Source organism: Carcharodon carcharias, chromosome 12 (assembly GCF_017639515.1).
Source record: "Carcharodon carcharias isolate sCarCar2 chromosome 12, sCarCar2.pri, whole genome shotgun sequence".
NCBI lineage: Eukaryota > Metazoa > Chordata > Chondrichthyes > Lamniformes > Lamnidae > Carcharodon > Carcharodon carcharias.
Genome location: NC_054478.1, coordinates 142,433,752 through 142,450,191, shown reverse-complemented (window position 1 = coordinate 142,450,191; position 16,440 = coordinate 142,433,752). Strand labels below are relative to the sequence as shown.

Here is a 16,440-nt window from a genome sequence, read left to right as displayed (position 1 = left end):
ACCAAACTGTACACAGTACTCCAGGTGAGACCTCACTAACACCCTGTACAGTTGTAACAAGACTTCCCTATTTTTAAACTCCAACCCCCTAACAATACAGGCCAAATTCTATTTGCCTTCTTAATTACTTGCTGCACCTACATGCTAACTTTTTGTGTTTCATGCACAAGAACCCCCTGATCCCTCTGTGCTGCACTTTTTTGGAGTCTCTCTCCATTTAAATAATACTCTGCCTTTTGATTCTTCCTACCAAAGTACATGACCTCTCACTTTCCTACATTAAACTCCATCTGACAAGTTTTTGCCCACTCACTGAGCCTATCTATATCCCCTTGCAGATTCCTTATGCCCTCATCACAACATGCCCTCCCACCTATTTTTGTATCATCATCAAATTTGGATACATTGCACTCTGCCCCCTCCTCCAAGTCATTAATATAGATAGTAAATAAATGAGGCCTTAGGAATGATCCTTGTGACACTCCATTAGTTACATCTTTCCAACCTGAAAAAGACCCATTAATCACGACTCTCTGTCTTCTGTGTGTTAACCAATCCTCAATCCATGCTAATACATTACTCCCAATGCCGTGAGCTCCTATCTTGTGCAATAACCTTTTATGTGGTACCTTATCGAAAGCCTTCTTGAAATCCAAATACACCACGTCTACCGGTTCCCCTTTATCAACTCTGTTTGTTATATCCTCAAAGAGCTCTAGCAAACTTGTCAAACATGATTTCCCTTTCACAAAACCATGTTGACCCTGTTTGATTGCATTAAGCTTTTCTAAATGTCCTGCTACTTCTTCCTTAATAAAGGACACTAGCATTTTCCCAATGAGAGTATCAACCTGTAAGTCCTTCTGACACATGCCAATGGCAGGTGGTAAGAGTGGGAGAGATTCCTGCTCAGCCGTGTGATGGGAAGAATAACGGAGCCTCTACCATCACTATCCACAGCTCCAGGCTACAACATGCACGTAAAAATGTACCTTGCTACAGCAACTTGGACTCCTTGGGGGGCCCAGTTGGCTGGATGGCTGGTGTGGATCAGATTGGTGCCAGCAGCATGGGCTGCAATCCCCATTCTGGTTGGGGTGGATCCGGGACCTGCCTCCTTGTCCCACCCTCCCTGGGTGGATGATCCTAACACCGTAGGTCAGAGGCCTGAAACGAAAGCCACCTAAAAATGAGGTGTAAATTACAACAGAATGCTGAGAAAGAATTGTAGTACAGTGATAAATTCAGAACTCGAGGGCAATGTTTAAACTTGAGTAAATTCTAAATGAACATTGAATAAATACGCCAGCTCCAGGTGAATAAAGACAGAACTGGGGATGATGGCATCAATATGCTGGTGTGGCTAGAGTGTGTTATGACCACAACTGATGTTAATTGCTGAGCAAACCAAATCCCAGGGGGAAACTTGGTTTACGGGTCACACCCTTTTTTTAATATTCTGCAAATGAGAAGGGGACATACTGATTGTGGCAGTAAAAAGTCCAGTCACACTTCTGGGTTTTTACAAATTAAAAATATAAGTTTTATTAACAAGAATACACAGTTAAACTTAGTCTTACAAAACATTTCCCCAAAATGACTCTCTACTTGGTCAGACCCACAGCTACACACCTTCCAAGCAACACTCTCTTATAGATGTTTGACTATAAAAAATCCAGTAATATTACCCAAGGCAAACTGCTGTAGCTTCAATAAAGGCACACCGCATGACCTATAACTCTCTTCCACTCTGCTGTGAAAATCCAAACTTCAGACTAAAACTGCTTTTTGCAGCCCAAAACTTTTCTAGTTTGACTGGATGGCTGATTCAAACTGCATCTTCTCTTAGCCACCACTCCAGCTATAGCTCCAGCTGCTGCATCTCACATCTCCAACCCAACAGCCAAATAGCTCAAACAGCTACAGCCCACCTAAGCTCCCCATAGTAACTCTAAAATGCCTTTATTTCCCTTTCATCTCAGGTTCCATTGTTTTCGCACATCCCTGAAACTCAAATCCTTCCAAATGTAAGATCTTTCATGTTTCCATCTCGTCTTTGCTTTCAGGTCAATAAAATATAATATCCCCCCCTTCTATTTACCGATGGAATTCCTGCAAGATGGAAACATGTTTCTTGTTACCTCTCACTCCCCCTTGATATTCAAACAAACTCTACACTTATCTAAAAATGCAAATGTTAGATCTACCCTGTTCAACCCTATCTACCCTATACCTCAAACCTGAAACCTCTATCCTTTTCATGTTTTAAAGCCCCCAGACAATCTGCCTCCTATTACTCTCTGTCCAGCTTTATTAAATCATACACATGCACACACACAGACAGACACAGACTTTTCACAGAGTAATAATATTCCTCAAAAATATAAAAAGACATACAAATGTCATAAGGGTTAGTGTGTTTTCTGTTGTATTCCATTTCAGTCAGCACTCAGTATTTGTGTGCATGCATGTGTGAGTGTGTGACCGTCAGAGAAAGTGCGAGAGGGAGAGAGAGAGTGTAAGAGTGCGCGGGAGAGGGAGGGTGCGCGGGAGAGGGAGTATGAGAGAGTGTGAGAGAGAGGGCACGAGAGAGGGAGAGAATGCGAGAGACAGAGGGTGCAATAGAGTGTGTGAGGGAGACAGAGGGTGCGAGAGAGAGGGCGAAAGTGAGAGAGGGAGAGAGAGAGTGCAAGAGGGAGTGTGAGAGGGAGTGCGAGAGAGGGTGCAAACATCAGTGCAAGAGAGGGAGAGTGTGAGAGAGAATGAGTGCAAGAAAGAGTGCAAGAGCTAGAGAGAGGGAGCGAGAGAGAGTGTGAGAGGGTGCGAAAGTGTGAGAGGGAGGGTGCGAGAGGGGCGGAGGGTGCGAGAGGGGCGGAGGGTGCGAGAGGGGCGGGAGGGGCGGAGGGCGCGGGAGGGGCGGAGGGCGCGGGAGGGGCGGAGGGCGCGGGAGGGGCGGAGGGCGCGGGAGGGGCGGAGGGCGCGGGAGAGGCGGAGGGCGCGGGAGAGGCGGAGGGCGCGGGAGAGGCGGAGGGCGCGAGAGAGGCGGAGGGCGCGAGAGAGGCGGAGGGCGCGAGAGAGGCGGAGGGCGCGAGAGAGGCGGAGGGCGCGAGAGAGGCGGAGGGCGCGAGAGAGCGCGAGAGAGGAAGAGAGCGCGAGAGAGCGACACAGGCACAGGCAGAGCGAGAGAGTGCGAGAGAGGCAGCGAGTGCGAGAGAGGCAGCGAGTGCGAGAGAGGCAGCGAGTGCGAGAGAGGCAGCGAGTGCGAGAGAGGCAGCGAGTGCGAGAGAGGCAGCGAGTGCGAGAGAGGCAGCGAGTGCGAGAGAGGCAGCGAGTGCGAGAGAGGCAGCGAGTGCGAGAGAGGCAGCGAGTGCGAGAGAGGCAGCGAGTGCGAGAGAGGCAGCGAGTGCGAGAGAGAGAGAGGCAGAGGCAGCGAGTGCGAGAGAGAGAGAGGCAGAGGCAGCGAGTGCGAGAGAGAGAGAGGCAGAGGGAGAGGGAGAGAGAGAGTGCAAGTGAGCACTCTCTCTCTCTCTCTCTCTCTCTCTCTCTCTCTGCCTCACTCGCATGAAAGTATAAATTAGAAAAATAGAGAGCGCAGAACATGAGCGAGAGGCAGAGAACTGGTGCTGGGCCTGCAAACACCATGTGCAGAGGTGAGGAGTGTTTCAGTGATCCTGGCCGGTGGAGATGGGAGGTGGGGAGCTCTGAATTACCTGGTGACATTATTAACTATCAGTGACTAAACCCCACCCCATGTGATAGGCTTATTCAGTTTGAATTGATTTGAACAGAGAACAAAATCCCATTGTCTTCATTGTGATAATTTACAATGTATTCAGACCTTGCCGGGCCTAATTCATTTTCTGAAATCTCGCCCAGTCTGGGTCTTCCCGTGTGCAGCAGGAGCCGGTGGAGTTTGTCAACGCTGATTCGTCAGAGTGGCTGAGTCTTTCGGAGGGTGCACCTCCCTGCAGATCACCCACCAGCTCAGATACCCGCACTGGAGTGGGCCCTGTTAGACAGGGTTTCTCAGCCGGTGACTCACGCTCCCTGAGCGAGCAGGAGGGGATGGTGAAGACAGGGACAGCAGTGGGGACTCCGGGTCAGAGGGGAGCAGCCTCCCCCACCCAGCTCTGCTCAGCTGCACACAGATACATACAGTAGCACGTGGGGTCAGTGGGGTCCCTGATGAAGAGGGGGACCTTTGAGCAGCAGGGAGGCTGCGAGGCACAGATAGGCCTTGCAACCCCACTGGCCGTGACTGCAGAGGGAACGAAGGGATCCACCTCAGTCATGAGTACATTGGCATCGTGGAGCATTACGATGATACCTTCATGCGTAGATTAAGTGGCCCAATCCATGGAATATCAACTGCTCCTATCAGCTGAGGCCCTGACCACAGCAACGCAGACTTTAGACACCAATGTGCCTGCCAGGCTAACGAGGGTAACATATACCTACAACAACAACTTATATTTGTACAGCGCCTTTAACGCAATAAAAACGACAAGGCGCTTCACGGGAGCATTACCAGACAACGTATGACACTGATGCCACATTAGGAGACATCAGGTCAGATGACTAAAAGCTGGGCTAAAGAGGAATGCTTTGAGGAGTATCGTAGATGATGGAAGTGAGGTGGAGAGGTATTGGGAGGGAATTCCAGAGCTTGGGGGCCCAGGCAGCTGAAGGCACGGCCACTCATGGTGGAGCAATTAGATGCCACAATTAGAGGAGAGCAGATACCTTGGAGGATTGTGGGGCTGGAGGAGATTGCAGAGATAGGGAGGGTTGTGGGGCTGGAGGAGATGACACAGATAGGGAGGGTTGTAGGGGCTGGAGGAGATGGCAGAGATAGGGAGGGTTGTGGGGCTGGAGGAGATTGCAGACATAGGGAGGGTTGTGGGGCTGGAGGAGATTGCAGACATAGGGAGGGTTGTGGGGCTGGAGGAGATTGCAGACATAGGGAGGGTTGTGGGGCTGGAGGAGATGACAGACATAGGGAGGGTTGTGGGGCTGGAGGAGATGACAGAGATAGGGAGGGTTGTGGGGCTGGAGGAGATGACAGAGATAGGGAGGGTTATGGGGCTGGAGGAGATGACAGAGATAGGGAGGGTTGTGGGGCTGGAGGAGATGACAGAGATAAGGAGGGTTGTGGGGCTGGAGGAGATGACAGAGATAGGGAGGGTTGTGGGGCTGGAGGAGATTGCAGAGATAGAGAGGGTTGTGGGGCTGGAGGAGATGACAGAGATAGGGAGGGTTGTGGGACTGGAGGAGATGACAGAGATAGGGAGGGTTGTGGGGCTGGAGGAGATGACAGAGATAAGGAGGGTTGTGGGGCTGGAGGAGATGACAGAGATAAGGAGGGTTGTGGGGCTGGAGGAGATGACAGAGATAGGGAGGGTTGTGGGGCTGGAGGAGATGACTGAGATAGGGAGGGTTGTGGGGCTGGAGGAGATGACAGAGATAGGGAGGGTTGTGGGGCTGGAGGAGATGACAGAGATAGGGAGGGTTGTGGGGCTGGTGGAGATGACAGAGATAGGGAGGGTTGTGGGGCTGGAGGAGATGACAGAGATAGGGAGGGTTGTGGGGCTGGAGGAGATGACAGAGATAGGGAGGGTTGTGGGGCTGGAGGAGATTGCAGAGATAGAGAGGGTTGTGGGGCTGGAGGAGATGACAGAGATAGGGAGGGTTGTGGGGCTGGAGGAGATGACAGAGATAGGGTTGTGGGGCTGGAGGAGATGACAGAGATAGGGAGGGTTGTGGGGCTGGAGGAGATGACAGAGATAGGGAGGGGAGAGTCTATAGAGGGACTTGAAAACAAGGATGAGAATTTTGAAGTCACGACATTGCTTGAACGGGAGCCAATGTGGGTCAGTGAGCACAGAGGCAGTCAGGGGAATGGATCTTGCTCAAAGTTAAGACATGGGCAACTAATATTGGATGACCTTAAGTTAATGGTGGATAAAATGTGGGAGAGCAGCCAGGAATGCTGTCCAGCTGATTGTGAGCAGAGGAGTGTGACTGAGCCATGCCAGGCTGGAATGTGAAAGGCAGCATGGGATTGGGGAGTCTACACAAAACACTTGCACTTCTCTCCTGATGCCCTTCCCCCCCCAGCTCAGTTGGAACCCCACATGCTGCCTCATGTCCTGATGGCCTTGTCTGCCCCTGCACAGACGCTGTAAAGGGCATTAACAATGTCGTTCTAAGTGAGACATGGCGTGCAGGAGAAGACCAGCTGAAAGAACAAGGCAGCGGGAGCAGGCCTTTCCGGAAGAGAAACACCACCTCCATGGGCTTCACCAATAAAAACGAGCTCGCCTGGCGCCTCAGCAGCGCCCCCTGTGGAATAAGCGAGCGCCTCACGACGGCCCACCTCACCCTAATGGCCTGAATCCCAGCAGGCAACAAACTGATCCTCCTTGGAGATTTCTATGCCAGAGTCAGAACGGACGGGAATCTCTGGAAGGGAGTGATAGGCAAGGAAGGAGCAGGGAAAGGGAATTCCGATGGGCTCCTCCTCTTGATAAAGTGTCGAGAACATGAGCTTGCCATAACCAACATCCTGTTCCACCAGTGAGACAAACACAAGACCTCATGGCAACACCCACAGTCCAAACACTGGTAACTGCTCAACTACGTCGTCTTTCAAGTGAGGGATAGCAGAGACGTCCACATCACCCAGACCATGACAGCTACTGGAGTCCGCTGGACCAATCACTGCATTATCCAATTCACCATCTCCATCGGCGGAGGCAACAGGAGCAATACCACAAGAAAATTAACATCCAAGGCCTGAAAGATCCCACCCACTCTTCTCAGTCAGCACAGCACTGCCAACTGCTCAAGCTCCAGTTACACCGTGCCCATAATGCCTGGTCAACCTAAAGTCCACCCTAACAAGCACCTGTGAAGAGGCCCTTGGTCTCTGTACGAGGAAACGTTGTGTCTGGTTTGGCAAAAGATGACCAAGAGAGGACATTTCAAGGGGCTATGAGCGGCTCCAGCAGTGACTGCTCCATGGCCAGCTTTAGTGAGGAGATTGTACATCGTGCCCAGTCACCGAACTGTTCTACAGTCCACTGAAACGCTCATTGGTTTGCAGACTGTGCCCGAGGGGTGAAAAGCTCTGGAGACTTGGTGGCATTTTCATGCCTCTGTGTTGCTTGAGTGGACAGAGAAGCTAGAGGCCCAACTCCAATCATATCAATGTGGCTGTGCCTGAACTGTCTCAGCTCCAGAGGAATGGTCACGTTATACAAAGTTTCCCTAATGCGTGGCCGCTTCCCTCCCCCCACACCATACTTGTACACTACCTTCAACCGCAGGGCAGCCCTTGCCCCACCCCCAAGTCGCCTCAACCACAGGGGCAGCCTCCACATCCCCGCTCCCCCCCCCCCCCCCCCCCCCCCCACAATGCGCCTCCACCTTGAAGTCCAACAGGTGACCCTGGCGAGCGCTGTGCAATGTTACTGTGCACTCACCTCTGAGTTCCCCTCAAAGTACAGCCCGCCAAGTGCACGCCTTTTATATGCTGTTGTGAAACACGTCGGCGTGTGGGTAGGTAATCCAGCAGGGGGGATGATTCCGGCAGGGTTGGAGGGAGAGGGGGGGATGGATCTTATATTGATGTGCGGATGTATTACAATGAGTTCCCCGATGTCTGATGGTGGGAAACGTGACCCGCTGCCCACAGGCTGAGCGGACGCTCGCAAACTGGTTTCGCGACATCGTGAGACCGATTTCTGGCCTTCTCGCCATGTTGTCCACTCATGCCACCGAGCACGCCCGACACCAGTGGGCATGGACGATTCCGCCCACAGCGCAGCTCTTACCAGTCGAGAGGCAGCACAGGCATAATTCTCACCGTGCGGAAAATTTTTCAAAAGTGCAAGAATCAGCACCGCCCGCTGTACTTGGCTCTTTCTCGAACCTCACAAAAGCCGTTGACTCTTGTTAACCACGAAGGCTTCTGGAGCGCCCTCCTCAAATTTGGCTGCCCTCAGAAATGTGTCACCATCCTCTGCCTACTCCACCATGACATGCAAACCATGATCCTCACCAACGGAAGCACACAACTTCTACCTCAGTAACAGGTAGTCATTTCACCAACTCTCTTCTCCATCTTCCTCACTGCAATACCGCACCTCACCTCCAGCAAATTACCCACGTGGAGATAATCTACAGCACAGACAGGAAACTGTTCAACCTACTACGCCGCCTTCAATCCAAAGCCACTCCAACCTCAGTCATTGAGCATTGGTATGCAGATGATGCATGTGTGTGTGTGTGTGTGTCAGCTCACTGTCCACTCCTTTATCTGAAGCACATGAAAAAATGGGCCTTTCTAAACACCCAGAAAACAAAGGTTGTCTCCAAGCAACTCCCACAGCAAAACACCCCCCCCCCCGCCCCACCACCCGCCCCCCCGGCTAAAGATTAAGGTCAACAGTGAGAAATTGGAAAAAGTGGACCATTTTCCCTACCTTGGGAGCCTCCTCTCAACCAAGTCAGACACAGACGGTGAAATTCATCATCATCCTCTGATGTACCAGCTCAGCCTTTGACTGTCTATGGGAAAAGAGTATTTGAGGACCAGGATCTCAAACCCAAGACTATGGTCAGAGTTTACGGGGCAACAGTGATCCCTGAGCTCCTATATGCTTTGGAGACTTGGACAATCTACAGCAGGCACCTCAAAGCACTGGAGAGGTACGATCAGTGGTGCATTTGCTGTGACAGGAAAGGCAGTCCAACAGCAGGCAACATACCCAGCATCAAGGCACTAATCGCCCAAAACCAGCTCCGCTGGGCAGGACATGTCGTTCATAGGTCTGACACCAGACTCCTGAAGCAACTGCTCTACTCAGAACTCAGTAGCAGCAGGAGACTCCCAAGAGGACAGCAGAAACACTTTAGCGATGTCCTCAAAGCATCCCCTGAAGAGGTCAAACATCCCCACTGACTCATGGGAGACCCTGGCCTATGACCGACCAAAACAGGGAAGGTTCATTTGGGAAGGCACCGAGCACCATCGAATGAATTTGTCAGAATCATGCAGAATCAAAGTCGAGGGGCCGGAGAAAGTGCAGAAACCTCGTCTGCCCTACCCTCCGAGCACCACCCACCCCACACGTGGCAGAGTCTGCAGATCACGCGTTGGACTTATCTGCCATCTCTGAACCCATCGAACCGGAGTGGAAGCGAGTCCCCCCCCACCCCGATCCCTAGGGGCTGCCTAAGGAGGGCTCTAACAGACCTCAGGGGCTCTAAAACCCAGAGGACATCGACCAAGAGTGCGAGAGCAGCATTGTGAGCAGCCTGTCTCGGCCTCTGCTGAAGGTGCACCGTGTAGGAGTAGCAGAGAAATGAAGACTAAGACTTTCTAGTTGCGTGAGGCTATTCACACAGAAATGTGTTGTGTTGGATCGCATGGGTATTATTTTGCAACACTGTCCTGCCTTGTCCAATCTTGTTTGCTGGGTGGCAAGTGGTTCTATAACTGGTTTCATGAAGCAGACATGGATTGATGGGGACCAATGGGCGGAGGGGGTGGGAGGTGCAGGGGGATCTCCAATGGATGGCTGGCTGCTGGTAGGTCTGCTTTGCGCCCGTGGAACTGGGGGGATGGGGGTGGCGGGCTGTGTCTCTGTAATGCAAGGCTCACTGACGCTGTACCAGCGAGCAGATGCCAGAAGCAGAGGGCAACCCTTGCGTCTGCCTGTGGAATTTAAATTCAATGAATAAATCTGGAATCGAAAGCTGGTCTCAGTATCGGTAACCATGAAACCATTGCCGATCGTTGTAAAAACCCATCTGGGTCACGAATGCCCTTTAAGGAGGGAAATCTGTTGTCCTTACCTGGTCTGGCCTACAGTTGACTCTTCACTGTCCATGGCCGAACGAGCCTCTCAGTTCAAGGGCGGTTAGGGATGGGTAATAAATGCCGGCCTTGCCAGCTACGCCCACACCCCATGAAATAACAAAGGAAGCAGCCTGCCCATCGACCTGAGCAGCTGGCTGTGCAGCGTTCCCATCACCTTGCTCCTCCCTATCCTGCCCTCGCGAACCACCTGAGGGGGGATTGGAGCTCGTTGCCCTTCCTGCCATCTCCAGCTACAGGCCTCAGAACAGCAGGAGGCCGCTGGCGCTGACGCCAGCCTCACGCCCTGAGGCAGCCACAGCGTTGCCCGCTCTGCCGCGATTCAGCGAACCTCCAAAGGGCGGATTTTAACCCCCCCCCCCCCCCCCCAACCCCGGCAGCTGTAAACCAGCCCTTCACCCCGAGCAGCGCAGAGGCCGCTGCGTATTCAGTGCAGTAACTCCCCGAGTTGGGGTTCCCCCCCACCCCCACCTCAGTGTCGGTGTTAGGGAGCATCAACCTCTATTCCACTTTGGGAGGCAGCGCCTGTAGCAGAGGGCACGACATTAACCCTTTTGTACAGGAATTCAGCCTCAGTCCCAGGGTCAGTGGGCCATGTTGTCGCTTCTCTGTATCTGAGTTGAATTTTAAAGTCAGCATCCGAGTCTTTGGGTTCGAAGGCACTCTCCATTCTCCTGCTGACAGCTGCGTTTGTTTCTCTCTCAGTGGTTTCCATCTTTAGCGTGGCTGGAGTCCGTCTGGAGCCCGAGGCCCGGAATGCTTTCCATCCCTTCCGGAAGGTCAGGTGCACCTCGATTCTTGCCTGACGTGGGGAGAGGACAGGACAGGTAGGGCACGGATTGGGGTCTGCTCCCTGCCTCCCCAGGAGGGCAGGGGGTGAGAAAACTAGAAATTGGATGAAATGTTCCCCCCCCCCCCCCCCCACCCTCCACCTGCCCTTTCTCTGAGGGTTGCTGAGGGCAGTGGGGTCACTCCCAAAGCCCAGGGAGTCTGTGGAACACAGGACTGACTGTCAGCCTGGGAGGGGAGGCTGACTGGGTCAGAGCCCACACTGACCCTGGGCAATACACCCACAATCTCTTTATCGACGTGTGGGCTCAAGCCTATTCGACAATGAGTATAGACAATCTGCATACTAATAGGGTAAGTCTCTCTCAGACAGGGGGTCCCTGTTAGTGACTTTCAACTTGGGTCTCAATTATAGTTCAGATTCCTCCAGGCAAATGGCTGATTTAACAAGAGCAAAGATCAGCACCAATCCAACACAGCTTTATCCCCAGTTTGATTCCATATGAACCCTGTGCTGTCCTTTCTCTCTCTCCCTGTGCTGTCCTCTCTCCCTCTCTCTTCCTGTACTGTCTCCCCTCTCTCTCTCCCTGTGCTGTCCTCTCTCTCTCTGTATCTCTGTATCTCTCTCTCTCTCCCTGTGCTGTCCTCTCTCTCTCCCTGTACTGTCTGCTCTCTCTCTGTATCTCTGTATCTCCCTCTCTCTCTCTCTCTCTCTCCCTGTGCTTTCCTCTCTCTCTCTCCCTGTGCTCTCCTCTCTCTCTATCTTCCTGTACTGTCTCCCCTCTCTCCCTGTGCTGTCCTCTCTCTCTCCCTCTCTCTCTCCCTCCCTCTCTCCCTGTGCTGTCCTCTCTCTCTCTCCCTGTGCTCTCCTCCCTCTCTCTCTCCCTGAGCTGTCTCCCCTCTCTCTCTCCCTGTGCTGTCCTCTCTCTCTCTCTCTCTCTCCCTGTGCTCTCCTCTCCCTCTCTCTCTCCCTGTACTGTCTCCCCTCTCTCTCCCTGTACTGTCTCCCCTCTCTCTCTCTCTCCCTGTGCTGTCCTCTCTCTCTCTCTTCCTGTACTGTCTCCTCTCTCTCTCTCTCTGTGCTGTGCTGTCCTCTCTCTCTCTCTCTCTCTCTCCCTCTCCCAGTGCTGTCTCTCTGTTCCTGTGCTGTCCTCTCTCCCTCTCTCTCTCCCTGCACTATTCACACTCTCTCTTTCTCTCCCTGTGCTGCTCAATCTGGTATTCCCATTTGAAAAGTCACAATGGGGTTTCTGTTGGGCAGTGGAAGTTCACAGCATTGTGGGTGTTCCCACACATTGAAACATAGAAAACTGAAGCAGGAGTAAGTCATTTGGCTCTTTGAGCCACCACCTTCTCAAGGGCAATTAGGGATGGGCAATAAATGCTGGCCTAGCCAGTGATATCCCATGAACGAATATAAAAAGACTGCACCGTGCCTGGTAATGGCTCCTCCTGCAGCCTCTGTTCATCTCCCAGAATGATGCACTGGTCAGTAATCATGAACAGAACAACAGGCTGGGTTACCCCCTTGTGATCTGGGTACTGAGGCCAATTGTTGAAATCACCCCGTCCAGTTTTTGCACTGATTGTAGACCCTGCTCTAAGTGCTTGGTTCCCACAACAGTCAAAGCAATCACCTGTTTGAGAATTAAGGAGCACCCACTTTACGGTTTTGGGCCTGATTGGGGCTGAAATCCTCCCGTCAGGCTCCACTTGTCTCTCCCCATTAAAACTAGCGAGGATAAGCCTCCATGATTAGATACCCAGTGATTTTACCTCCTTAACGCTCTGCTCTTTACTTTGCAGGTTGTTTATTCTGAGACACTGCCATTCAACCATCCAGACTCTCAACACTGAGAGACTGAAGACCCTCACGCTCGAAACTTGGCCTCATCTTCCTAAACTCATAGTGGACCACCTTCACATCCATGATGCTTCACCTGTCCTGGGAGTGATTGATGGGGACAGTGTAGAGGGACCTTTACTCTGTATCTAACCCCGTGCTGTACCTGTCCTGGGAGTGATTGATGGGGACAGTGTAGAGGGAGTTTTACTCTTTATCTAACCCCGTGCTGTACCTGTCCTGGGAGTGTTTGATGGGGACAGTGTAAAGGGAGATTTACTCTGTATCTAACCCCGTGCTGTACCTGTCCTGGGAGTGTTTGATGGGGACAGTGTAGAGGGAGCTTTACTCTGTATCTAACCCCGTGTTGTACCTGCCCTGGGAATGTTTGATGGGGACAGTGTAGAGGGAGCTTTACTCTGTTTGGGAGTTTGATGCGATTGGTCCTAATGACAGAACTGCCCCACCAAATCTGAATCAAGTTGTTTGTGATCTGCTGTGAGGAGCGTCACTCCATATCAGCGCAAGTTCGATTTGCAAGCCCCCTCGCCCCTCTTGATCCACCTTTACCATGTTCCGCAGTGTGAGGCCTGGTGTTGTTCCAGTGGTGGACCAACCAAGAGAAGCAGTAAATGGCCTGCACCTGGACTGGTAATTTGTCAAACAAGAGTTGTGAGCTGATGGGGACAGGTAGATTTACTCATTGAGAGAAGAGCTCTCCTTCCCGCGTATAGAAAAGGAGTTCCTACATTGGACCAGCTGCCCGCCTTTCTCCTGCAACTTGGAATTTTTCCAAGGATTGTGTGATGATAATGGGGATAATTTTCCAACAGGGCTCTGTACTACCCTCGTGCAACCTCCCCCACACAGGAGTGGCTACAGCATGTGGAGAGGGCTTCCTTTCGTGAGCCATGGCTCTCAGTCAGTTGCCCCCTCAACAGAAAGTCATGTTTTCAAGCCTCATTCCAAAGGCTTCAGTGCAGCATCTAGGCTGACACTCTGAGTGCAGTACTGTGGGATTGCTGCACTGTCAGAGATACCATCTTTTGCATAAGGCATTAAACTGAGGCCCCGTCTGCCCTCCCAGGCAGATCCTGTGGCTACTTCGAAGCAGAACTGGGGAGTTTTCCCCAGTGTGCCGGCCAAGATTTAACCCCCAATGAACATCACATCGGCGATAGAATTTCTGGTCATGGTCTGATAGCTGTTTGTGGCATCTTCCTGTGCAAACACCAGCCACTGCAATTCCTACATTATAACCGTTGACTGCACTTCGGAATTACTTAATTGGCTGCAGTGCACTTTGGGGCATCTTGAGGTCATGAAAGGCGCTCTGTAAACAATCTTAAACAATTTCCCAAAATGGTGAACGCTCATTGCCAAATGCGTGCTTTGTGCCTGGACTAGACTGTCCAATGTGCATCTGATTACTGTCCAGTGGAACAGTTCATTGGACACCACAGGGTGATGTAGTCTTTGTGTTGAGAGTTGGGTTTGACACCCCCCTAGCCTTGGTGTAACTTTGTACCACATTCATTCAATGTTAGAACGTTGTTCTGTGGGAATGTCCCACGATGGGCTCAATGTCCTGTGGGTGCTTCACCCTGGGGGAATGTTGCCCGATGTGAACATTGGTCTGGGAGACCCTTACTCTTCAATGCAGCCCAACTGCCCGTGTGTCCCTGATGGACAGAGCTGAGGGGTCTGGCCATTAACTGGCTCCGCCTGTTGTGTCTATACACGTATATCAACTGAGGGTCAGTGTGAAGAATTCCATGTGTAACTAATCCTGAATAAACTTTGTCTGATGTGGCTGTGTTTGTAGTCCCGTTTTGACTTGATTTAAAACAATGAGATCTATTGTTTACGCACTGAAGGAAGGCGTGATTCATTCTCTGGGTGGCTGGATTTGAGCTTGATTCAATCCGTTTGACTATGTTGTTGAGCATAGGTCCAACATCCAGGTAACGCAAAGGCCCCCTCCCCACCGACCCCAAGGGAAACTAATCACTGTGCCTATCACTGTGCTGGACAAAAGGAAGAGTAACCCAGGGTGACTGGACACACACACACACACAAACATACACACATACAGACACACACAGGAACACGCACACACATACACGTCGATGGGCTTTTGACTGGGCCACTGTAAATCTAACCCTGGGGCAGAATTTTTCACTGAGTGGGCATGGAGACGCCCGACGCGCTCGAGGGTAAAACGGCACCGTGATGATGTCGGGTGAGTGTCCCTACGTAGCGCACACTCGCGCAATATTTCGGTCGGCAGGTTCAAGCAGGAGCAGGAGTCGTGCCCGCCATCAATTACGAGGCCAATCAAGACCATTAAAAAGGCGATGAAGCTGTATTCTACGTTGCCCGTCACGTGGGCAACACAGGCAGGTGGGCAGCCGACAATTTGCTAAACCACGGGAGGGGTAAAAAGGGTTGGCAGCATTGCCGGTGTGAGGAGCTTTGGAGATCGTTCGCTGCTGGTTGCTTATTGGTGCTTGACAGCTTCATCTCAGTTCCACATTTCCAGGCTTAATTTCAGGACTCATTGGTGTCTTCCAGGCCCCCTGAGAATTCGGACTATGTGGACCCTTCCAGGTATCAGACAGACCTTCTGTAAGCCTGGTAATGGGGATTGTGGTCTCCGCTGGAGGCACCTCCTCTGAGGAGGAAGAGAGGGGCAGAAGGGAGAGGAGGCCAGGTGTCCCAATGCAGCTTCCAGGGGAGGGACCTGTGGGAGGAGAGACGCAGGCACAAGGGGCGCAGGGCCAGCAGGTAGTCCAAGGCTGAAGGGGGCCACAGAAGACACCATTATCCTGCTGCCAGGGTTTACAGGCAGCGATGCAGCTACCTCAATATGTCCGAGGTACAATGCCGAAGGAGGCTCCGTCTCTCAAGGGAGACAGTGACCTCCATTTGTCAGATGATCGGCCCTGAGATCAGCTCTGACTGTGTGGGTGGACACCCCATGCCAGTGGCTCTGAAGGTCACAGTAACCCTCAACTTCTACACCTCCTATATTTGCGGAATGTCAAATTGCTCCATTGTGATAAAAACAATCCACATATGTTTTAAGAAACACTCAAATGAAAATGAGTTTGATATTTTATTTTCTACCTTAATTCCATTTGTGTGTCCCAGTCATTCAATTCACCTTCTGTAAAATTTAAATTAAAAGTGAAGGGAGTCAGTGGTTTGCTGTCAGTGGGAATACTTCAATGTGATTGGTTGCTTACCCTGTGCGATGACATCACTGCTACTGGATGCCTAGAGGTTCCTTTCAGCTGATGCTGGGTTTAACTGGTGCTGGGAAAGGGGAAAGCTGCGCCACAGAGATTGTTAGATCTTTGTGGAAAGTTTCCTTTATGTTCAGCCTTGAGAGTCATTGCTTCACCACTGACTGGAGTATAAGGTGTTTAGCATAGCAAGGGTTAATTTGGGAGTGAGAAACAGTACCACCCATGGTGATGTTAAAAGGAAACTGGATGCAGCTGAGACTAGGGCCAGTCATGGACTAGACAGAGACCTCTGTAGAAGCAAGGATGGAGATAGCTCATAGCGTGGGCTATACCCTGGATATATGTATATAGTTTTTGTGTTACCAATAAACAGTTAGCGTTCGGCGATACAAGCCTCAGAACCTCTTTGTGAGACGTACTCAACAGAACATACAACACACAATGCTGCAAAATCCGCGCTTTTCATTTCTCTGTTTGTTTTAGAATAAATCTAAAGAATATGATCCAGCCTGTCCACAGCACAACGATCCAGGAGCAGTCTTGATTTTAACTTTAAGAGAGGGCAGTTGTTAACAGTTCATCCTGTTAAAAAGGAAGCGTGCCCTTTATTCAATAAAAACTGATTCATCTCTAAGTTAATTGGCAAAAGAGCCAGAGGGGAGAGGAGAATTGTT

At 51.5% G+C, this 16,440-nt stretch overlaps 1 protein-coding gene across 2 annotated transcripts in view; it reads left to right on the top strand.

Moving 5' to 3' along the window:
- Positions 1-12,736, top strand: part of cdk15 (cyclin-dependent kinase 15) — a 75,687-nt gene extending 62,951 nt beyond the window's left edge. The window contains exons 14-15 of one of the 2 annotated variants that reach the window (XM_041201078.1): positions 10,589-10,710; positions 12,479-12,736. In XM_041201078.1, the coding sequence (XP_041057012.1) occupies positions 10,589-10,689 (101 nt within the window). In that variant the 3' untranslated portion in view covers positions 10,690-10,710; positions 12,479-12,736. The remainder of the gene's footprint in view (positions 1-10,588; positions 10,711-12,478) is intronic. The other variant, XM_041201079.1, reaches the window with a different exon arrangement.
- The last annotated feature ends 3,704 nt before the right edge of the window (positions 12,737-16,440 follow it).